General features: G+C 34.1%; 1 protein-coding gene and 1 long non-coding RNA gene across 2 annotated transcripts; one reads left to right on the forward strand and one right to left on the reverse strand.

The window, feature by feature from the left end:
• The first annotated feature begins 3,903 nt into the window (after positions 1-3,903).
• On the forward strand, positions 3,904-21,663 carry LOC131146692 (malate dehydrogenase, mitochondrial). Its single transcript, XM_058096444.1, has 7 exons — positions 3,904-4,218; positions 4,433-4,606; positions 4,833-5,001; positions 5,603-5,664; positions 5,821-5,945; positions 12,134-12,251; positions 21,246-21,663. The coding sequence occupies exons 1-7, from the start codon at positions 3,964-3,966 to the stop codon at positions 21,384-21,386; spliced, it is 1,044 nt and encodes a 347-aa protein (XP_057952427.1). The 5' UTR covers positions 3,904-3,963; the 3' UTR covers positions 21,387-21,663.
• A 262-nt stretch (positions 21,664-21,925) lies between these two features.
• LOC131146702 (uncharacterized) lies at positions 21,926-23,921 on the reverse strand. The gene is made up of 2 exons (XR_009134438.1): positions 23,646-23,921; positions 21,926-22,377 (listed from the first exon to the last, which is right to left on the reverse strand). It is a non-coding gene; the product is annotated as an uncharacterized LOC131146702 (long non-coding RNA).
• Positions 23,922-24,173: the final 252 nt, after the last annotated feature.

Raw genomic sequence — 24,173 nt, forward strand, 5'->3', positions numbered from 1 at the left:
TTGCTTATTTCCATTTTGGCCAATCATTTTGATATTGACATTCTTCTACATTTTGAGGTTCATGCTGCAAATACATTGTCAACAACAACTTCATTTTTTCTCCGCATATTTCCAAATTTTAATGAGATCTTATAATTTTTCGGTACCGAAAACACTTCTGGTGTTGCTTCTGTGGAAATATGGGGTTGTTGATCTATATTTCTTTTAACCTCTTCTTAAGTGTTAATCTTTTGGAGTGTCACTTTTATTCATTTTCTTTTTCTTTTGAGGAATAATATCCTTTGCACCAATTGGTCTACCATGCTTCTGGCGCATTTTAGATTCATTAGATGCTATTCCCATTGGGTGTTCTTCAGGAACAATCAATCTAGAAGGAATATTTGCGGCTGGAACATGTGATTGAGTGACCCTTTTGGTGTCTGTAAATACATCTAGCAATTGATTTGTAGCATTCTGCAAATGAATTATTCTTTGAACTTCAAGTTCACATTGATTTGTGCATGTATCAAGATTAGACAAAGTTGGTGTGTTCCAACAAATTTCTTGTGTTTTTAATCCTTTACCTTTTTCTTCTCCTAATGATGGGAAAACTGCTTCATCAAATTGACAATCTCGAAATCTTACTCTAATAAGATCACCTGTTAGTGGTTTAAAATATTTAATGATAGAAGGAGAATCAACACCAACATAAATACCAAGCTGACGTTGTGGTCCCATCTTACTTCGTTGCGTAAGGTCAATAGGGACATATACTGCGCAACCAAAAATTCTAAGATGAGATATATTAGGTTGGTGGTTAAACATAAGTTGTGAAGGTGAAAACCTGTGATATGCAGTTAGTCTAATTTTAATCAAAGACGCAACATGCACTATAGCATGACCTCGAGTAGATGCAGGAAACTTTGATCACATAAGCATAAGTCTAGCAATAAATTGTAAACGCTTAATGAAGGATTCCGTTAAACCATTTTGTGTTTGAACTTGTGCAATAGAATGTTCAACACTTATTCCTATTTACATGCAATAATCATAAAATGATTTTGAAGAAAATTCACCTGCATTATCTAAACGGACAATCTCAATGGGATGATTAAGAAAAATTGATCTTAACTTTATTATTTGAGTAAGAAATTTAATAAAAGCAACATTACTAATTGAAAATAGACAAACATATGACCATCGAGTGGAAACATCAATTAAAACCATGAAATATTGAAATGGTTCGCAAGATGGATGGATTGGGTTGCAAATATCTCCTTGTATTCTTTTCAGAAAAGATGGAGACTCAAAAGGTAATTTAGATGAAGAAGATCTAACAAGTAGTTTTCCTTAAGCAAGAAATACAAAAATAATCACCAACTAAAATAACTTTCTGATCCTTTAATGGATATCTATGTGTATTTTCAATGATTCATCGCATCATAGTTGAACCAGGATGGACAAGACGATCATGCCAAAGTATAAAAACTTCTAGGCTCGAAACACTTCCGGTGCATAAAATTTGATTCAACCATTCTTATTTTTGTGAAATATAGGCCAGATGAAAAACTTGAAATTTTTTTTAATATGGTCTTCTAGTTTGAAATTGTAGATGTAATTAAAAGATATTTCATATCTCCTTTATTTTTGGTTTCAACATGATATCCATTGTCACGTATATCTTTAAAACTTAGTGGGTTTCTTCAGGATCTACTAGAATACATTGCATCATCAATATACAATTTTGTCTTATTTGGAAACATCATATGAACTCTTTCAGAGCGCTCTATTACATTTGCAGAGCCAGATATTATATTAACATTAATTTCAGCTTATGTTAATTACAAGAAATATTTTTTAACACGAAGAATTGTGTGAGTCGTGCCACTGTCCACCAAATATATGTCATCCTCAATTTTATTAAGTTTATTTTGTATGATGTAGTAAATGAAAAATAAAATTTAAGAATTAAGAAAGACAACGAAATATTACCAAGCACATTATATATAAAACTTTTAAAAATTACATAAATTAATTTTTTCAAAATAACATAAACATGAAGATAATTTAATAGTAGACATTTCCATCCCCAATCAAATGATCAATTTTGCCAATAGGATTCTCAAAAAAATTAGAAACATCAAAATCAACATCTAAAGGAGATTCATACTTAGCATCAATGAGTTCAGATAAATTCATTTCGGCATTTTTCCCTTTTCCTTTGAACAATGCCTTGTAAAGATCAATTAGGTGTTTAGGAGTGCGACATATTCGAAACTAATAACCTTTTGTTCCATGCCTATAGCAAATGTTGTCATTATCTTGTACTTTGTTATTTTGTTCAGAACTTTCTTTATTCTTTGCTTATTTCTTTTGAGTCTTTTCAGCACATTTGCTTTCAAACTTTAAAGGATGATCATCATGGGTCCAACAATTTTTCCTACCACGACCCCTTTTACCACCACGACCTCGTCCATGACCTTGAGAAAAAGCCACATTCACTTCAGGAAATGGTGTTGAACCAGTTGGACGATATTGATGATTTTTCAACAAAAGCTCATTATTTTGTTCAGTCACCAGTAAATAAGAAATTAGCTCAGAATATTTTGTAAATCTACTCTCGATATTGTTGTAGCAGGAGCACATTCGAGGCATGAAAAGTTGAATATGGTTTTTCTAACATATCATCATCAGTAATTTTTTCTCCACATAACTTCAATTAAGAGCTAATTTTAAACAAAGTTGAATTATATTCACTTACAATTTTTAAAATCTTATAGTCACAAGTGTATTCAATCATATCGAGCTTTTGGAAGAATTACCATTTTTTGATGTTCATATCTCTCCTTCAAGTTGTTCCAAAGGACTAATGGGTCCTTAATAGTAAGGTACTCAATTTTTAATTCTTCATGTAAATGACATCGAAGGAAAATCATTGCCTTTGCGCGATCCTGCAGGGATGCTTGATTTCCTTCTTCAATTGTATTATCAAGATTCATAACATTAAGGTGAATTTCAGCATCAAGTACCCATGGTAGATAATTTCTTCCAAAAATATCAAGAACAACGAATTCAAACTTTGTAAGATTTGATATCATAAAGTCACTTTGAAAAACAAATAAAAATTCAAAGTTAGGTAAATATTTAAATGAAAAATGTTATTCTCACGTATATTTCAACATAAAAACATTCAAGGACACGTATTCAAGATAAGAGATATAATTAATACATAAATATAGTCAAAAAAAAAAAAAAAAAAAAAAAAATAAAGTTATATAGATAGCAAATGTAAAAAAAAAAAAAAAACGATTCTTACCTTGAAATAATACCAACGAAACTTAAAAGATTATGCTATGCCATTAGAGATTTGATCGTATTGATAATGTGTTGTAAATGAAATAAAGAGAGAATTATAGAAAAATTAAAATAAAAAAATTTAGAGTTATAGAAATTCAGCAGTCTAGTTCTTCAAGAACTAAATGTTACTAATCATCTTTTTTATATCTATTTTAGTTGTAAAATATGTCCTTATATAAACAAATATTATATTAACATTCCAAAAATCAATTTCATAATGAACCATTATGTGGACATATCAAAAGTTATAACTTATTATCAAAATAGTCATTCACATTGTATAATATACATGTTTTATAACAGTTTTCTCTCAATTTAATAATTTTGTCAGACCATTTTTTTTGCTCTAGATAACTTAAAAAAAAATTAAAATAAAAAGTTAAAAATATTATATTCGATAATGAAAATTAAATAATTAAGTAATCTTACCCCCTTGATTATATTCTATAAAATTATATTTAATTCAGTATTCAAAAGAAGCCAAGTTTTTGAGTGGTACAAAACGAAGTCGTTTTGGTTGGTTCAAATCCAGGTCGACAGGCAGCTATATATATAGAGGGACAGGAAGGCCCAATTCTTCGTTTGCACCTTTGCGTCCTAGCTTCCTGCTACCTTCCCTCCGTAGAAATGACTGCATCGATGTTGCGATCAGTCCGGGCAGCCCTAAGCCGTGGCTGCTCCTCCCACCTCCTCCGGCGATCCTTTTCGTCAGAGACTGTCCCGGACCGGAAGGTCGCGGTGCTCGGCGCTGCCGGTGGCATCGGCCAGCCCCTCGCTCTTCTTATGAAGCTCAACCCTCTCGTCTCCAAGCTCGCCCTCTACGATATCGCCGGCACTCCCGGCGTCGCCGCCGATGTCAGCCACATCAACACCAGATCTGAGGTCCTCCCCACTCTACTGTCCTGTTCTAAGATTTTTTCCTTATCGGGCTCTGTAATTCATTTCTTCTTTTCAAAATTTCCTATTTTCTGTCCAATGAGTTGCTTGCCTCATGTTTTTTATTCAACTTTCTTTATTGTCTCTCTGTAGGATTTTAGTTTGTTCTTTTGGTTGGTCCAGCTCAAATGCATTTCTGTTTTTCGTTTGACTGTGATAGGTAGCCGGCTACATGGGTGAAGAGCAGCTGGGGCAAGCTTTGGAGGGATCGGATGTTGTTGTCATTCCAGCTGGTGTGCCAAGAAAGCCAGGCATGACCCGGGATGATCTTTTCAACATCAATGCGGGAATTGTCAAATCTCTATGCACTGCTATTGCCAAGTACTGTCCTAATGTGAGTTTCTTGCCAAAAGATGCTGTTAGTGATATTGCATTAGGTGCTTTTTGTTTAGCGTGTTTGTAGCTCTTTTATTGCTTACACGAACATAATCCAGTAGTGTTTGTTATCATTAGCTGGGCAAGTACAAAAGTAGTAATCAAAACACATACTCACGAACAGAGTGTGGGTGTGGGCGGATGGTTTTGTGTAATATATTTGATTCATTGATTTGTGTGATCAGGCACTTGTTAATATGATCAGCAACCCTGTGAATTCAACGGTACCAATAGCAGCTGAGGTTTTCAAGAAAGCAGGGACATATGATGAGAAGAAGTTGTTTGGGGTGACCACTCTTGATGTGGTTAGGGCCAAGACTTTCTATGCCAGCAAGGGAAAAGTCCCTGTAGAGGGTATGCTTCACTGGAAATGTGGTTAATTAATTAAGTAATTTTCCTGTAACATTTTGCTTGGTTTCTAAGAACTGATGGAATGAAAAGAAAAGAAATTTTTTTATAAATATTATTGGTTAATGTTTTATTTTTGGATTTGAGAAATTCAAGTGGGCAAAGCTGTTTATTATACTGAAATAAGCAGATGTTTAGGCGTTTAGAAATTCTTGTACTGAGTATATCACACAAATTGCTCCTGAAATCATTCGACTGCTCTTGCCTCTTGCTTGCCGTCAATCCTTTTTCATCCTTGAATTTGGGCTGCATATTTACCTTTGCTCTTATGGATATATGTGCTGTGTTTTTTTATACTTTAGGCTCCTTCCTGTCCTGTGTTACTTGAGGAATCTACTCTTTATTATCATGGCTTTGATTCCATATATTATCTCTCTTTATTCTATTAAGTTGCGGTGATTAAAATTTATCATTTGGAGCATTTTTCTCCTAATTGTTATTTCAATGATTACATAAATTAAGTAGGGTGTAATGGAAGAAGAAAAGTTCTCTTGGAAAGATGCCTTATTCAGTTTATTGACTTGAATTCTCTGCATTTTGTTTTCAGATGTTCATGTGCCTGTTGTTGGTGGGCATGCTGGCATAACCATTCTGCCTCTATTTTCTCAAGTACTTCTTTGCCTTTTTTAGTCTATTGATTGACATTAAATATTTTACTCATTATTACTGCTCCTATGAAGTTTTGATTGCCCATTGCTCCGAAAATTGAAGTTTAAATTGTTTTAGTGTAATATTTGTCTGTTGTGTTCCTTTGAATATACATAGGCTACACCAAAATCCAATAGTCTGTCTGATGAAGACATTAAGGCTCTTACAAAGCGGACACAAGATGGAGGGACAGAAGTTGTTGAAGCAAAGGCTGGCAAGGGCTCTGCAACACTATCAATGGCGTAAGTGTGGACCACGATTGCTTTTTCGTAGGTATCATGATATTATGGTTTCTTTTAGTATCAAATAAACATTCTCAAAGCAACATTATGTTGCTTGCAGTCTTAAGATTTTTGAGTGGAGGTGGAGTTTAAAGATGAAAGGACGTTAGAGAATCAAATATTAGATGGGTATCACTTAATTTTTTAACTTCTAATACTTTGTTATGGTCAACTTGCAAAACACACATTGAACTAGCCTGCTTGTGTGTTGAACATTTTGAATTGACCTGACCCACATTCAATAACATTTCCCAATGAACAAACTAAAACATTTCCCAATGAACAAACTAACTCTCAATCCACTTCTGAACAATTGAAGTGTTTGTTACTCTTTCTAGATCTGTTTACCATTTTTGGAGAATTCTTTAAATGCATGTTCAGGATTTTTTTTCATTCAATTCCACATTGAGATGCCAATTTCACTTGCATCAATGGGTTTTGACCTTCACCACGTTGGAGGAATTTTTTGGCTGAAATAAATGGGGTTTGGGTTGGTTGCAAGTATCAGTGTGCACCATGCAGTAGGTACAAGTGCATGGTGCTTTGCCTTGACTTATGAGCATGGCTGAATATAATTAATATAATAATTTAAATATTATTATTATTATTATTATTATTATTTTATGCCTTACATAATGTTGCTTACAGTTTATTGTGTGATTTGAAAAGAAAAAGAAAATCAAACTCTCCTTCCAAATTACTTGTTTGGATTGTACTTCATAAATTTAATAGAGAGAGACTAATAGAAACTAAGAATGAGTGGAACTAAGTTGGATTGTACTTTATAAAATAAATAGAGAGACTAATAGACACTAAGAGTGAGTGGAACTAAGGAAAAGTAAAACCTGTAAATACTATCATTTTGAATCCACCATCATTTTTGTCTTCTCTCTTGGCTACCTGGACATAGTGTTAGTATTTCTTTAAAAAAATTATACTTTTTTTTTGGGTGAGCCATTACCTACTAGAAGTGGATAACTCAAATGTGAAGGTTTTATTTATTAGAAAAAGTCATACTTGTCAAATTGGATTCAATGCTGAATCAAAACCTTAATTTGCTATTGAGAATCAAATTAAATCAAAAGATTTGGTACAAATTCTAAAAAGTTTGTTGTATGATGCATGCATGATACATGTGTATGTGTGTGTGTATAACAAATAAAATACATTAAAAATGAAATATATTCATAAAAAATGGTTGATCAAGTGTTTGGTATTTATACACATCAATATATATGAATGGCAAATATACTCATTAGAAAGTTGAAAAAAGTAAAAGTAGCCCACCTTTGAAGTATCAAAATGTTGAAATATATCCATTTCTAAACACTTTTTGGCTTGAAAATAAATATTTACTGAGGAGAATCGATTAGGCGGGCATTTTATGGGATTGTCAAACTCTTTGAAAAAATTTTAGGTAACCATAATTGTAGAACAATTAAAAAAAAGAGATAAACTAGATGGATTTATTTTTATTCTAGATGCCCTTGGAAAAGGTTTTAAGTATTTTGTATTGAAAATAGTGAATTTTGGATTTTTAAATTGTGGGGTTTGATTGGAGTCTAATGACTCTAGTTGGATTTATTTGATTGGATCGAATGTGAATGATTATTGAATCATGAATTGTAGGGGTGTAATTTGGCTTAGTATGGTTCGGTTTTGACTAGGACTGATAAGTGAACCAAATTTATCAGGTTTAAAATTCTTGAATTGAAAACAAACTTAGTACCAACGGTTTTAGCGAGACCAGACACCGATTGTTTGTTTTAGTTCTTCTTGTTCAAGCTTGATATATATTGTTGGCCCACAACCTAACGACTTAAGCTTTTAGGTAAAGTGGTAGTCTAACATGGCATCAGAGCCATGGTTTCCAGGAGGTTTGGCTTATAGTCTTCTTGGCCGTGTTTATTGTTTGTTTGTGAAGGATTATTTTATTCCCTATAATGAGTTTTGTTTATCTCTCCACGTGCTGTTTGGCTGCATGTGCAGGGGAGTGTTGACGCCTGAAATATATCATTGGTCCACAGGCCACAGCCTAACAGTATAAGCTTTTAGGTAAATTAGTAATCCAACACTTCTTTCGGTTTTATTAACTTATGTTGCTTGTTCAAATCTTAGCCGGGTCCATGTCAGGAGATCCAACTCGTTAGACATTTAAATGGGCCTTTATAGGGTCATGACAACAGGTCTTGGACCCATTAGGTAAAACTCTGTCCAGCGTCATGTAGCAGCAGCAATGCTTCTCAACAAGCCTTCGCGACTTAAGTTTTATATATGGGACAATGCTCCCAACAGCTAGCAGCAGCAATGCTTCTCAACAAGCCTTCACGACTTAACTTCTCTTGTCCCACAACAGAAAGGAGAAAGGTTGGGGAGCCTCCCTTTTTCTATAAAATCTCACTTCTCCATCTTCCTTTCTTTTCACTCCAGAAAGAACTACTTGAAAAAATATAATTGAATAGAATTTTTTTTAGTAAAATTATTGCAATATGTACACAAAGAAACAAAAATAAGTAGATATTAATTTGTTGATCGTTTTTTTGTTGTTGGTGCTTTTGGTTTTGTATTGGGTAGAACTTAAATCGAAACCAAAAACCATTTTTCATAAAACTTAAAACAATAACTGAAACCGGAAAACCGAACTAAAATGTTAAACGATTCAGTTTTGGTCTGGAATCTGGATTTCGATAATTTTTGTGCACCCCTAATGAATTGTAAGATTCAAATCAAGAATCATAAGATCATGGTGAATTCTTGCTTATTTTGGTATGCATGTTAGATTCAGGTTGATATGTTAGTTGAGTTTGACAACTATAAGGTGGCATTTGGTTTGAAAATAAAAAATATTCTCCTGAAATGACATTCCTAGGAATTTCATTCCTTAAAAATTATTAAGATATTGGTTATTGATAAAGATTGATAAAGATATAATTTTGATAAATAGATCAACATTCCAAATTCTAATTAAAAATTTTATTAATTAAATTTAATTATTAAACTACTAATGCAAGGTAAGACTGCGTACTATAGACCCATTGTGGTCCGCCCCTTCCTTGGACCCCGCACACGTGGGAGCTTTGTGCACTGGGCTGCCTTTTTTTTATTTATTAAACTACTAATTAGTATAGTATAAGTATAATTAGTATAGTAATTATATGTTTTTATTTTTATTTTTATTTTTATTTTTATTTTTATTTAATATTTTTACTGCTCGACCTTAGAAGTTAATTCAGGTGTAGGCAGCACAGTTTGTCTCACGGTTGACTCTATCTATTCGTTGAATTTTGTTCGTTACACTATATAGGATCATTCTCTCCTTTTTTAAGAAATTCATGCACTTCCCTTACTCCATAGGGCCTTCTCTGAAAGGGGAAAAGACTTCCATTTTTGTCAAATGACCCAACCTCCCCTGGATCCTTCCATCGTTGAGGCTTCCTTCCGTATCGGTCCCTACAGAGATCTCCAAATTGTAAGACATTATCTCTTGGTTGCAATTATAACTCATACCCATTAACCCACCTACACCCACCTTAGATAAATGGCTTAGGATAGACCCATATAATTATGGGTTATAAATGGGTGACCCACTAGGCTCAAATATTAAATGGGTACAATGGATATTTCCACCTAACTCATCAACCCTTTTTAATTTTCCAACTAATTAATTATAATAATAGTTTATTAAATGCACCTTATTTCACCATACGATGATGATGTAATTAATATTATAATTAATTTGGATATCTATGTGCATGGTAACATAATTGTGGATAGTTCGGTTTGAATATTTATGTAATTACAAATTGTTTATGTATGTGATTGATTTGGTTTGCCCAAATCAATTAAGATGGATTCGTGTACGTAATTATGTAGCTGTTTCGATTTAGTTATATTTGTAATTATGTAAGTATGTAATTATAGCATTGATTGCACCTTTCAATTAAAATTAAACTACATAATTACGTAATATACTATTATTCAAAACTCAATGTACATAATTTTGTAATTATGGGCATCTTGATTTGAATAAGTACATAGTTATGCTATCATATATGTACGTAATTGGTCCATAGTTATGCTATTATATATGTACATAATTAGTTTGGACCAAACCAATTAATATGCATGCATGTACTTGATTCAGTTTAGATATTTCTGCAATTTTATAGGTATATAATTATAATAGTGGTTACAACTATTAGTAGGCATGCATGCATGTAAATAACTACGTAATTGGTTCGATTTAAATATGTACGTAATTATATGGATAATGTAATTATAGAAATGATTACAACTATCATTTGAAATTAAACTACATAATTACATAATAAATATTATAATTCAAAAATCTATATACATAATTTTATAATTATGGACACCTTGGTTTAAATATGTATGTGATTATGTAATTATGTCTGTACACAATAGTTGGATTTGATTATACAAACCAAATAATATGCATGCATGCATGTATATAATTATGTAATATACAAACCAAATAATATTCATGCATGCATGCATGCATGTAATTATGCAATTACGTACATATTTTTCAATCAATCATTAGATTGAATAACTTCGAAAGGTGGCGGGAAGATATGACAATGATAATGTTTGAAGATAGTTATAAGTTTCATCCGGTATTCAACAATTGGTTTCTCTTGCTTTAAAATTAAATGGGTTGCCCATGTTTAAATGAGTATCGGTTATAAATGGGTCAAATATTTTATATAAATGGGTCATAAATGAGCAAATGGATCACAAATGACCCAACCCATTTTGACCCTACCCGTATGACCCATACCCATCCAGTTAACATGTTTACCTTTGCAGCACTGGAGAATATTTCCGTCATTTTTGGGCAGTGCATGAACAGCCTTTCCCTTTTCACGATGTTCGTGAAGTTGATCACATATCAAAGTGTGAATTTCCCATCAAAATGCTGCATGCTTTTCTTGATCAGGAGCGGGGTGGGCAACTTGTGCCAGTGTTGGCCTCCAAATTTCTCCCTGTGGAGCCAGGAACAGGTTGCTGATGTTACAACAACAACAACAAAACCAAGCCTTAGTCCCACTAAGTGGGGTCGGCAACGGAATGCTGATGTTATGAGAATAATTTTGTCTGTTCATGTTACAAAATGTACAAAGGATGCCCATATCAATGTTTGGTTCAACATAGAAAACATGCAGGCATTTCTAAAAAAATAACCATTATACACTTGAGCTAAAGAATAGTATCTCATAATGGGGAAATTAATTCCTAATAGGCCAAAATAATGGGGGGCGATTTTTAGAAAGAAAATTATAATCACGAGAATGGATTCTCTTGGAACTTATCCATGGGGGAGCATGGCAATGGGTTTCCCATGGTTTGTGGGAACCCTTCATGGGAATGTGAGATTCTTGCATCCTTAGATTCCACCCCCATGCAATCGTGGAATTGGGGTGCCGTGGAGGGGTGGACATCACATTTCCAGGAATTTTATGAACCAAATGCCTCCTAAAAGGAATTCAATTTTTTCTTGTGTTTCTTTTGTGATTTTTTTTTCCCGGTCTAGGGTTTTTTTTTTTTTTTTGGGGGGGGGGGGGGGGGGGGTGGGGGGTTGTTCTACCCAATAAAGTCACTGGACTGGAAGCAGAAGTTGGTGTGGAGATTTAGCAGGCAGGGTTGTGTGGACTGTGGAGCAGAGGACTGCTGGCTTCACAACTGCCTCGTTGACATCCCTATTTCCACTAAGTGCTTGCTTTCACATGTACATATATGCAGGGAATACACATTGAGTTTGTTTGCTCGTCTTATGCATGTTAATATTTGTTTTGCAACTAACACTAATGTTAGTTATAAGAATACAAGTTTAATTGAATGTTGCGTTTATTTGTCTTCCACATTGCCAAAATTATATCTTCTGTTACTGAACTTTGTAATTTTGGTTAATAGATGAAAACAATTATTTCATTGCATGCCTTTTAGGCTGATATCTTGGTTCAGTTCAGTATATAATCTTTATCAGTTCTTATTGATTATCCAAAACGTATTATTAATTATTGATAGAAGTTCAGTATCATTTTCATTCCATACTGAAATGTTTTTTGTGGATAGTTTTTCAATGGACCTACTTGAATAATTTCTGTCTATGAAATTTCCTGTAGCTATGCTGGAGCAATTTTTGCTGATGCTTGCTTAAAGGGGCTTAATGGGGTTCCAAATGTTGTAGAATGTTCATTTGTGCAATCAAGCATCACAGAGCTCCCTTTCTTTGCTTCTAAGGTGATTGATCTCTACTTAATTATGCAAAATTCCTTGGAATGTTAAAAGCTCTATCTTTTTGTGTTGATGATTTCTCGAGGATAAGCCTCTTGTTTTATTCTTTTGTTTGATATATCAAATTGTTACTTTGTCATTTGTAATTAACTGAAATTTTTCATTTTTTTTAATGTTGGTCGCTAAAACTTTTTTGGGCTTGCAACTTCTTAAGCTTTGTTATCTGTCACCATGGAATGGTAACTGATCAAATATTGAACTACGATATTGTTAGATTTGTTCCAAATACTTTCCTATTGTTCTCGTGTACTTGGATGCTACCCCTTTGGCCTTTATTCTTGCTTTCCATTGCAAGTGTGCCCTCCTCTTAGTGGTATATCAATTGAAGCAAGAGAATGCTGGAAGTTTGCAGAATCTTCACAGGATGTAGCATTCCTCTCTACTTCTTCTCTCGCCAAGGATTAAGTCAAGTCATCATGAATTAAGGAACAATTACGAATACCAAAGAAATACGAAGTAGGAAAAATAACAATAAAAAAAAGTTGAAATAGAAAATAAAAATAGGGGTAGAAAAAAGACTGAGAAGATGAAACCCAAACACATTAGAGGTTAGATAACAAAAATGAATGAAGTGGCAATAGAAGGTTCTAATCACATATTTCATAGCAATGTTTTAGAAGGCAAAGGTGCAAGGCGAGGCATTTTAACCCTTAATAAGCGAGACATAAGCCTTAAGGTGTGGGGGCAAAAGCCTTTTGAGAATTTTATTTTTAGACAAAATATGTGAATAAATTACATATATTTTTAAAAAAAGAAAAAAAACCACAAATACAGTGTAAAATAATTAAATATAATTTGCAAATAACTTGTTTTCCATTCCAAAATTGCTAATTTGAATTCATTACGCAACTCATGACTAGAGATAAGCTATAACATTACAAAGTTCAAATTATTTTTTCTAGATCTAAGATGCAACTCTCAATCATTTTCTAAATGGTGAAGTAGGGGTGTATTCGAGTTGAGTTGAGTCCACATAGTAAAATAATCGAACTCGACTAAAAAATCTCAAGCTCAAAAGTCAACTTGACCTCAATCTATTTCAAAATTGTTGAACTCGAACTTAACTAGGTTACAAGTTTTTAAAACTTGAGCTTCACTCAATTAAACTCGACTTGATTATCAATTAATATCAAATACATGTATACATATATATAACGTACATATAATATTAGATATATTTCTAAAATATGTATTATGACATACAATATAAAATTAATAAAATTTAAAAGCTCTATTAGGCTCGAAACTCGACTCGAGTACTATTGTTGAGCTCAAACTCGACTCGTTAAAGTACTCGAGTAGTTTGAACTCAATTTGTTAAAATATTCGAGTAGCCTGAACTCGACTTGAACTCAAGTGGAATTGAGCGAAGTCTAGTCGGAGTAGCTTGCAAGTAGGCTTAATTCACTTAAACCTATTTAAGAATTTTAGAAATCAACACATATTATGACATTCTTTTTATGTAAACATGGAGTTAACATTTTCTAGCTAAAAAGGTGCAAATGGTGTGCCTTTTATACAAATGTGTAAACCTCAACTTCTAATGCATTAGCCTTTTTGGGATTTGGTATTTCAAATTGAGCCTAAAATTGTTTTAGACATGCTTGGCCTTAAGGCAAGCCTCAATTAAGCCTTTTAAAATATTGTTTCAGATTATTTTTCTTTCCAAGAACTCTATCAGGTGGCAAAAGAAGCATTTTCCATTCCAATTGATCTGCCTGCAAGAGTCTACAAGGATTTACATGAAACACATACAACAAAACTAATTGTTGCTTTGGGTGTGGGAAGTAATGTCCTCCCCCCACACACACACACCCACCCAAAAATTCCTGCTCTTGCTACCATGAAGATTTTTTACCTCGGTGGAGCTGTCCAGCTTGAAGGTAAGGTTTTCAACCTGCAACTGGAAAGAGTAGTCACAGGCAGTTTCATTCAAGTGCAAGAGAAGAATCTGAGATGACATTGATGGATTAGAGTTTTTTTGTCAGCAGCCAGATGGATTTATGGCAGCTTGTCCTCTGTTTACAATTGTCTGAAGATATTTGGTCAGATAGAGCAATTTGGCAGGGTACAATGCTGGGCAAGCTGTTCGATCCACTCAACTAGGTTGATTTCTTTAATTGAATTCTGGCTTATGTCTTGGGTGGGTTTGAATGTCAGGAATTGGGCCTTCTACCATGATATGCTGAAGTAAATTGTGGATCTGAAGGGGGAGGGGGGGGGGGGGGACTGTATTTGAATCCTGATGGCATTTGATCAGTAAAGAGGCATGTGAAGATGCGATGTCGTAAAGGAAGACAGGGGATGTGCAATAAAGATACCCGCTGCTTGAGGTGTAACAGATGGTTATCGGATCGAAGAGATTCAGTCTATGAAGAAGATGATGTTGGGGCATGGGGCCAGAGACTTGTGATGCTCTGTCAGTTCTAATAAATGGAGTGTTTGGTCTATGGGATGGGCCGAAGTTAAGTGGCCACATGAGGAATGAACTTTGCGTCTGTTGGGAAAATGAGGGGTTTATTTTTGAAGTTTGGTAATTTGGGTCATCTGGGAGGTGTTAGCTCATTTGCTGAGAGTAGTGCAGTTCTAAAGCAGATAGAAGTGTTTTTTTTCGGTTCATGGCCCAATTGTAAGATGGTTGATGATTTGATGTAAGTAATGGAATGACCCAAGTACAGCCAGAAGAGTTTCCATGCAAGTGTTTGTTTGTGCAGGATTGCCCAGGAGCCCACCTCAAAATCATATGAATGGCTCTGGAGTGAATGGTATGCAATTGGCCAAGGGTGAGATATCAGGTAGGACTTCTGATTGGGCTAATAAATCTGGATTGGAAAATGCGGATTATAGTATTCATGAGATGAAGTTGTGAAGGGTTCAACCTTCAATGAATGAGGGTGTTATAATGATGTGTGAGGTGGTGGTTGTAGAAGCATGGTTGAGGACCAGGATAATCAGAACTTTATTGAAAATATCGTGGGTAATAACAGTGAAATGAGATTTTTTTTGGTGGAAAGAAGTATGCTAAGTGTGGGTGGACCAAAGTATATGCTTGTCATGTAGGACTGCACGTGGGTGATGGGAGGAAATTTTTTTTTTCCTGGCACTTAATTTCATTTTGGTATCCAATTTTGTATCATTAAAAGAGAATAATGATGTATTTCTTATATTGCTGGAAATATGGAGGACAGTGCAATTGAATTAAATGAGAAAAAAAGCAAGGGAGATCATGAGGAGAAAAAGAAAAAGCGGTGATGAATCTGATAATGGGAGTGATTTTGGCCTTGATAAGAGGTTGTTATTGGACAAATTTCAAGAATTAGTTTGGTAATGATTCAGATTCTTCTGATTTATGGGGTGATATGATATCTCTCATGTGCCAGAAAGCCAACTTGAAAGTTTAGATGGTGTTTCTACTTTTGAGGACTATGGTAAAGGAAAAGAGCAGCAGGGGAGTGATGATATTAGGAATGGTAGGGCAAGCATGGTATTGAAACTAAGTGATTGTTGGATAAAATGGGTATATGGTTGTCAAATCATGGAGCTAATGAGGTATGTTTTAGTGGTGATAAATGCAAGGTGAAAAAGGGTGAACATGAGCTGGCAAATTTGGAGTGCTTTGTTAATTATCATAGAAAAGGACTAAAATGGGGCCCTTTTAGTCCATGTTTAGGATTTTATTTTTGTTGTATTTTTCTTTTTTTCTTATGTCTTTGTTTTTTGTTGAGGATTTCTAGTCCTTTGTAATTGCTTCTCATATCTTAATAATTTCTTTTTCTATTAAAAAAAAATCCTTTCTTTAAACAAAAAAAGGGGGGGGGGGGGTGGGGTGGGGTGGGAAGTTACTTCCAGCTTGCAGAATTTTGATAGTTTCATCAAAGATTGTGATTGGGTCTGGGTGATGAGAGGGCAGTTGCTAGTTGTTTAGGCTGTTTTTGGTTTTAGTGATGGGGAGGATGAGTTTTCCATTCTTTCTCAAACTGCTTTGTCTAGACCTGCATCTAATCATGAGAGATTGTGGTTTGAGGGACCTCCCCTTGGCAACATGTTTTGCTCTTGGTTTGTGGGTCATGAGAGTGCTGCTACTAGTAGTTCACAAATTTTTGTTTTGTAGTGATAGGGAGGTCTTGGTGATATTAGGATTAGGAAGGCTAGCATTTTGGGTTATCTAGATAGAAAAGAAGATGGGGATCTTCTTATTTCATTTTAAGAGAGAGAGGAGGTTAAACAGGTTTGTTGAAGAATGAGTTGGAGGTTTTGATTTTTAAGTCAGGAGTTAGAGGCAAATGACGAAATTTAAATGGGTAAAAGAGGGAGATTATTCTGCATTTTTCAAAAAGTTAGCTAAGGGAAGATGAGAAAAACCTATTTGGGGAATTGGAATTGGAATTAGGAAGAAGTCGGGTTGTTTTGGATCCTCATATGATTGTGTCCAACATCATTGATTTTTTCTTGAATTTCTTACACCGAGGAGGATGCTTGTAGGCCTATGATTGATGATTTAGGTTGGAACCTCATTTTTGGAGATCTGATGACTTGCTTGGAAAGACCTTTTGAGGAAGGGCAAGTGAAGGTAACTTTGTCTAAGTTCGGGTGAGTTTAATGTAGCTTTTTTTCAAGACTTTTGGGAAGTGATTAAGGAGGACTTGCTGATGGGTTTTAATGAATTTTATTGCAATGGAATTTCATTACTTTTTTGTGCTTATGAAGAGTAGATCTATCAAGATTGTTGACTTTAAACCTATTAGCTTAGTGTCTAGCGTGTGTATAAGATTAATTGCTAAAATCCTTGCTAATAGTTGAGTGTCGTACTTGATAATACTATTTTTAAGGCTTAGTGCATTTGTGGAGCATAGGCAAATTTTGGATGCTTTTGATTTTGGTTGCCGATCAGGTAGCAGAAGAGGTTTGTAGTAGGAATGAGAGAAGGATTATTTTAAAATTGGACTTTTAGAAAAGCTTATGATAAGGTTAGCTAGACTTTTTTTGGATAAGATTTTGGTTAGGAACTGTTTGGAGAGGTGGCGATTTTGGATTGGGGGTTGCTTGCCAAATGTTCTCTTCTTTGTTATAGTGAAAGGTGAATTTAAATCTTGGTTTAATGTGTCAAGGAGTGTTAGATAAAGGGATCCATTATCTCCTTGTGAGGTGGTGATTTTGGATTGGGGGTTGCTTACCAAATGTTCTCTTCTTTGTTATAGTGAAAGGTGAATTTAAATCTTGGTTTAGTGTGTCAAGGAGTGTTAGATAAAGGGATCCATTATCTCCTTGTGAGGTGGTGATTTGGATTGGGGGTTTCTTGCCAAATGTTCTCTTCTTTGTTATAGTGAATGGTGATTTAAATCTTGGTTTAGTGTGTCAAGGAGTGTTAGATAAAGGGATCCATTATCTCCTTGTTTGTGTTAGTGCTAGACATCTTGAATTGAATGGTAGGTAGGGTGGTAGCTAAGGGTCTCGTGAAAGGGTTGGAGGCGTAAAGATGGTGTTGTTTTGTGTTCCATCCTTAGTTTGCTAATGATACTATGTTCTTCTGAGGTGATTCTAGTTCTTTTTTGAATGTTTAATTCTTCAGATCTTCGAGTGGGTTTTTTTGCATAAAATTAACTTGGTTAAAAGTGGTATTGTTGGCATGGATCTGGGTTCTAGTAGATCTAGGGAGTTGGTTGCATTCGTGGGTTGTCGTACTTTGTATTGGCCCTTGTTTTATTTAGGGTCTTTTTGGGTGGTAATCCCTTGTTGATGGGCTTTTGGAATCTAGTGGTGGAGAGGGTGTCTTAAGCATTTTGGATGGGTGGAAAGGTGCATTATTTTTTGGGCCTCATCACTCTTATTCAGGCTTGTCTTGCTAGCATCCCTTTATATTATTTGTCTATTTTTAGGATTTTAGTGGGAATAGCTATTAAGCTTGAGAAAATTATAAGACATTTTCTTTCGTCTAGGGTTTGGAGAAGGGGGATCATTTGGTAATTTGGGAGGTTGTGTAGGTTTAAGTTAGATGGGATTTTGGGTGTTGGAAAGTTGGTGTTTGAAAATGTTTTGCTCTTTCTAATTATTATTATTATTTTTTATTTATACTAATTATTTTCTTAAAATAATAATAATAATTATTTTTCCTTATTATTATTGTTATTTTTATTATTATTTTATAGTAATAATAATTATTGTCATTGTAATTATTATTAGTTATTATTTTTTATTCTTTTTGTAATAATTATTGTCCTTAAAATAGTAATAATAATAATTATTTTTGTAATTATTATTATTTCCCTCATTAATACTATTTTATAGTAATAAATATTATTATCAGTTTTTATTATTGTTATTGTAATTAGTATTAATTTTTTTGTTTTTATAATAATAATAATAATACTAATTGTTTTTATGATAATAATAAAAATTAGTACTATTGTTATTGTTGTTGTTTCTGTTTGATTTTATTATTTTTTATTTTTTTATAATAGTGATTATTACTAGTATAATTATTATTTTTTATTGTTATTACTATTTTTATTACTTTTATAAAATAATAATTGGTTTTTTGCCTTTTTTGCTATTATTGTTCATGTTGCTATTATTTTACAATAATAAATATTATTTTTGTCATAGTTATTATTAGTTTTATTGTGTCTTTATTTTTATAATAATTATTATCCTTAAAATAGTAATTATTATTTTTTCCTTTTTATTATTTATGATGTTCTTGTTGTTATTATTTTAATTATTATTTTAATATTATTATTAGTTATTATTATTATTATAATTATTATTAGTTATTGTTTTTATGATAATAATAACACTTAGTATTATTATTTATTGTTGTTTTTGTTTGATTATTATTTTTTATTATTTTCATAATTGCAATTATCATTAGTGTTATTATTTTTTGTTGTTGTTATTACTATTTTTATAATAATTATTATCTTTAAAATAATAATAATAATTTTTTATTTTTTATTATTATTGCTCTTGTTATTATTATTTTACAACAATAAATATTATTTTGTTGTAGTTATTATTAGTTTTTTTTTTTTTTGTTATTTTTATTATAATTAATATCCTTCCAATAATAATGATTATTATTTTTGTATTTTTTATTATTAATATTGTTCTTGTTGTTATTATTATTTTAAAATAATAAATATTATTTATTTTTGTTGCAATTATCATTAGTTATTATTTTTATTATAGTAGTAATAATAATTAGTCATTTGTTATTTTTAGAATGTTTTTGGCTTGATTCCACGGAATGAAGATTGATTCCAGCCAATCTTAGTTATTATTAGAGTAAATTTGAATTGCTTGTGAACAGGATGGTAATTTTGGATTTAGATGTTCTTTGGAAAGTCCATGGAGGTCTATCTCTTTGATTTAGCCGCTCTTGCTTGTTCATGCTAAAATTTTGTTTTGTTTAATTGTTCCTGAATTTGTTCACGGAAGTCATCTGGGTGGGTCCATGTCTTATCCTTGTTATCACTTGACTTCTGGGCGTAATGATGTTATTTATCTGGTTGGTTGTTCTTAGTAGAGTTAATACTAACAATCTGTTGCAGAGTAAGAGACCTTAAAAGGCACTCTCTCCTGATGTGTGTTCACTAGTTTTGATAGTTCAGAAACAACTCCTCATCTGTTTTTGCACTGTGATTTTGCTTGGAAATTGTGGATTAAGATTTTTGGTCTATTAGGAGAAAATTGGTTTCTTCGGAATCAGTGAAGAATTTGTTTGTCATTTCTTTTTCTGCTTTTGGCAAAAGCAAGAAAAACCTAGTCACACTTCGTAGACATTCAATTTATTTTTATTTTTCCAGAAGGAAAAATCTTGAGAAGCTCAATGAATCTTATTGAGGGGCCAACATGTTTTAGAACACTTTAGGTAAACATGCCATTGGTGTCAATTCACTATTCCATCACTTCGACACTTGTTTTTTAAAAAAAATAAAAAAAGGGGGGGGGGGGAGGAGGGGTTTAATAGCAAAAATGGCTAATTTAACTTTCAATTAAAAAATAGTCGTGCCCCTTGAAAAAGATTTATTAGTTCTGCTCTCTTTATTTTGAGTGGGGAATTGGGTTTTGGAGTTGTGGGGAATCTTGTCCAGTTTCAACCTATATTTTATTTTTGGAATTTGTGATTTCCTTGACTTTGGCAAGTAGCTGCAATCAGGAGCCTGCTGAAAATATTAGGAACTTCCTTGCTTCATACTAGGGTATCTTTTGGTGTTTATTATGACATTCCTTGAATGATATTTAGCAATGACAATCAACCATTCACTTCATTTATATTCAGGATTGCCATATTTGTGCATCATAATGCCATAATTTCACCTTTAGGAGTTAGGGGTTGGTCTTCCAAATGTTTATATTGCACGCTGCAGTGTTGGATTTATTTGATAATCATATGAAACGAATAAGAATTGAGTTGCTAAGCATTTGATGAGCTAACATGAGCAACACGCCTGAGTTATTTTTCATAGAAGAACCTCTTTATGCAGGTGTTTCTCTGTCTTCATTTGAGATTTTCTTTAGTGCAAGTGGGTGATGGGTATTTTGACTTGTATTCTTTTTTTTTTGGATTACGCACCGGGTATCCACGTATCCGTTTTACGGTCCATGTGACTAATCCTGCGCCTCTTGAAGTTGACCCCACAACTTCAAAGGGAGGGTAAATTCAGGAGTTCAGGGGCGGAAATGAGCCCAGGAGGGTTTGAACACCTGACCTCATGAGAGGCACTCCCGCAGCCCACACTACCACCTGAACCACACCCTGGGGGTATTTTTGACTTGTATTCTTGCTCTTATTTGGTCATGGTTAGGGTCCATGAGCAAATTTTGTGGCAGGCTTTTGTTTTTAAAATTGCTGTGAGATAAATTAGCCAAATGGTATAATTCTTTTTAGCAATGATTTTTTACAATTTTGTAATTATTCTATTGTTTCATCTGTACTGTCAGGTGAGGCTTGGAAAGGATGGTGTGGAGGAGGTTCTAGGGTTGGGTTCTCTATCAGACTATGAGAAGGAGGGTCTGGAAAGTCTTAAACCCGAGCTTAAAGCTTCTATTGAGAAGGGAATCAAGTTTGCCAACCAGAACTAATTGAATGCATTTACGGCTGCTGTTGGACTAGTTGCCGCTAGTTCTACAGAAACCATCACAGTTTTGTACCTTTTTTCCCATTAAAGTGTTGTATTTTTTGCGAGGCAGGTTGCTGTCTGCAGCACCGGCTTTCCTGTCCGCAGTAGAGAGGACTTGATTTTCTACTCTTGTCAGAAGAGAAGACTTGATTTGGATGCGATTTTAATTAATAATTTAAGGAGTCACCAAATTTTTTCGTACGCTGAAGCTTAATAAAAGTATTTCACAAATTTCCCCCCTTGCTTCAATGACTCTGGTGGGAGAAATGGTCATTATTCTAATATATATATATATATATATATATATATATATATATATATAGTCATGCTATTCTGCCCTGTTCGCCATCTTGTTATTTACCTGCAGATGCCAATCTCAATTTTTGTAATTGGAAGAAAGTAAACAAAATGATGCTCTTATTATTATTATTATTATTATTATTATTATTATTATTATTATTATTATTATTATGTTTTTTGCTTTAAATTCTATTGGTAACCAATTTTATGCTTTCAACATAAATTACAAGCTGGCCAGATCAGCATGAATTCAAGTTCGAATTCTAGATGGTGGTCTCGGCATGCTGGAGTAATTTTATCTACCCTCAAGCTAATGCCCTTTCTCAAGTTCAATAGGCAGCGGAGAGAAGATAAACAGTGATCCAGAGCAATTTTAACAGCCCAAAGAGGTAAAATTCTATACTATGGAAGTTGACGAGAGTCGCATTACCAGCATGTCCGAATGCTTCATTACCATTACCAACATGTCCGCATGCTTCATTACATATTCAAACAAAAAGAACCACCTTTGGCAAGTTCCAAGAGTCGCATCTTAGCACACCTTCTGAAATATTTAAAATAGACCATTCTGTAGTCGAAAGTTGGAAGCACATTGAACGGGTCCTCTACATACCCATCGTAATCAGGGCGTAGAAAGCATCTGGAATTGACTCCTGAAATGTCATTGGGATCCACTTCCAAATCAAGAAATTATTAAAAATAGTGGACTCACTCGGAACATAACCCTTCACTTCCATAGAAAAGCAATTCAAAAAATAAAAAGAAAATGAAGTAATGATGCTTAAGAGGTCATTCGGGTCATTGAGATCTTTATAATGATTTTTGTAACTCTGTTGGAATTATATTCACACGTAAAAATAGAATTCTAAGACTCACATTAAAAATAAAGAAATCAAGTTCAGTAAAAAGTTCAGAAATGTAAAATTCTATTAAAATCCAAGATTCTATTGCCAAACACAACCTTAGAATATGAGGCCGTATTTCTCCAAATGAGAAATATGAATTTTTTGTTTTCATTTTACTTCATGTCAAACCCAATTGGATGATGCAAGCAGGCCCTCATCAAAGTGGGGTTCTTCGGGTGCATGATGGTGGTGGGCGTCAAAGTGCATACTCCCTTTCGCTTGCACTTGGAGATGCTCCTATGATAATGTTATGATTGTAACTGAGCAGCCTTACAGATGGGCCAAAGTGCATCCAAAAAAATAACACGGAAGAATGCGTTGATCACAATCAAATCAAAATAGAGCATGTGTAACCTAAAATCTTGTCACACTTCTGTCATTAATTCTATATTTGTAACTGATTTTAAGTTTAAATTCTATAGCTGTACATTGTAACAGTAACATAGATTTAGGTTTAATGTTTGTATATTTCCTAAATTAGCTCCTCAATTATTGTGTATATAAGATAGGATTGTTAATTATTCATTGAAACTACAACAGCATTTGTTTCTTTACATGGTATCATAGCACAATCTCTAACGAGCCAACGATCCAAGTCTCCACAATGTCTTCCTCCTCCGATCAAAATCCAACCTTTAACCTCCACACCCAACCTTCTTCCGCAACAGGTAAACCACTCATTGCTCTCAATATCACTGTCCAAATCAATGACAAATTAACTCCCTCCACCTTTCCTCAATGGCGTGCTCAATTTGAAGCACTCCTCATTGGTTACGATTTACTCGGCTATGTCGAAGGCACCCTTCAGTTCCCCTCTTCCGCTGGCATCGCCGCTGATGAGCTGCGCAAGACCCATTGGGTCCAACAGGATAAACTTATCCTGAGTGCTACACATCTCCTTCAATCACACCACTCATTGCTACGACAAAGACCTTTCATGAAGCTTGGAAAAAGCTAAAAACCCTATATGCTATCCAATCAAGAACTCACGCTGTGCAGTTAAAGGAGGAGCTCACCTTAATCCAGTGCGGCGATTGGTCGATCACAGACTATCTCTATGCTGTGAAAGCCTTGACGGATGAAACAGCCATTATTGATAATTCAGTTTCGGATGATGACCTAACCCTTTATGTGTTGAATGGTTTAGGTCCAGAATTTCTGGAGATCACAGCGCCAATTCGAGCCAGGGAGTCATCACTAGCCTTTGAGGAGCTGCACGATCTTTTGGTTGGACATGAGGCGTATTTGAGGCGCCTGGAAGCTGCAACGCAACACATGGTCGCCTCTGCAAACTACACGAAAAAGAAGCAGTCCACGCACGGTGGAAGTCACTAGTGGTCTTCCAAGCAACATGGGCCAACTACTCAACGTGGGTCTCAGGGCTCCAGCCCAGGTCGAAACTCAAGTGCAGTGCGGCCCAACGTAATGGACGCTGTTTCAACAACAACCCTGGCAGGCCCAACAATTCAAATCAGCGTTATTAGCCCAAATTCCAAATTTGTGACCAATTGGGTCACATTGCCAAGTCCTGTCCTCAATACAAT

The sequence above is a fragment of the Malania oleifera genome, chromosome 1, assembly GCF_029873635.1.
Source record: "Malania oleifera isolate guangnan ecotype guangnan chromosome 1, ASM2987363v1, whole genome shotgun sequence".
Taxonomy (NCBI): Eukaryota; Viridiplantae; Streptophyta; class Magnoliopsida; order Santalales; family Ximeniaceae; genus Malania; species Malania oleifera.

Excerpts from the sequence above, each read along its gene's own strand:
- LOC131146692 (XM_058096444.1), top strand. The coding sequence starts at position 3,964 with ATGACTGCATCGATGTTGCGATCAGTCCGGGCAGCCCTAAGCCGTGGC. Across the intron at positions 5,002-5,602 it reads GGGAAAAGTCCCTGTAGAGG|ATGTTCATGTGCCTGTTGTT; the intron begins GTATGCTTCACT and ends TTTTGTTTTCAG. Across the intron at positions 12,252-21,245 it reads TCCCTTTCTTTGCTTCTAAG|GTGAGGCTTGGAAAGGATGG; the intron begins GTGATTGATCTC and ends CTGTACTGTCAG.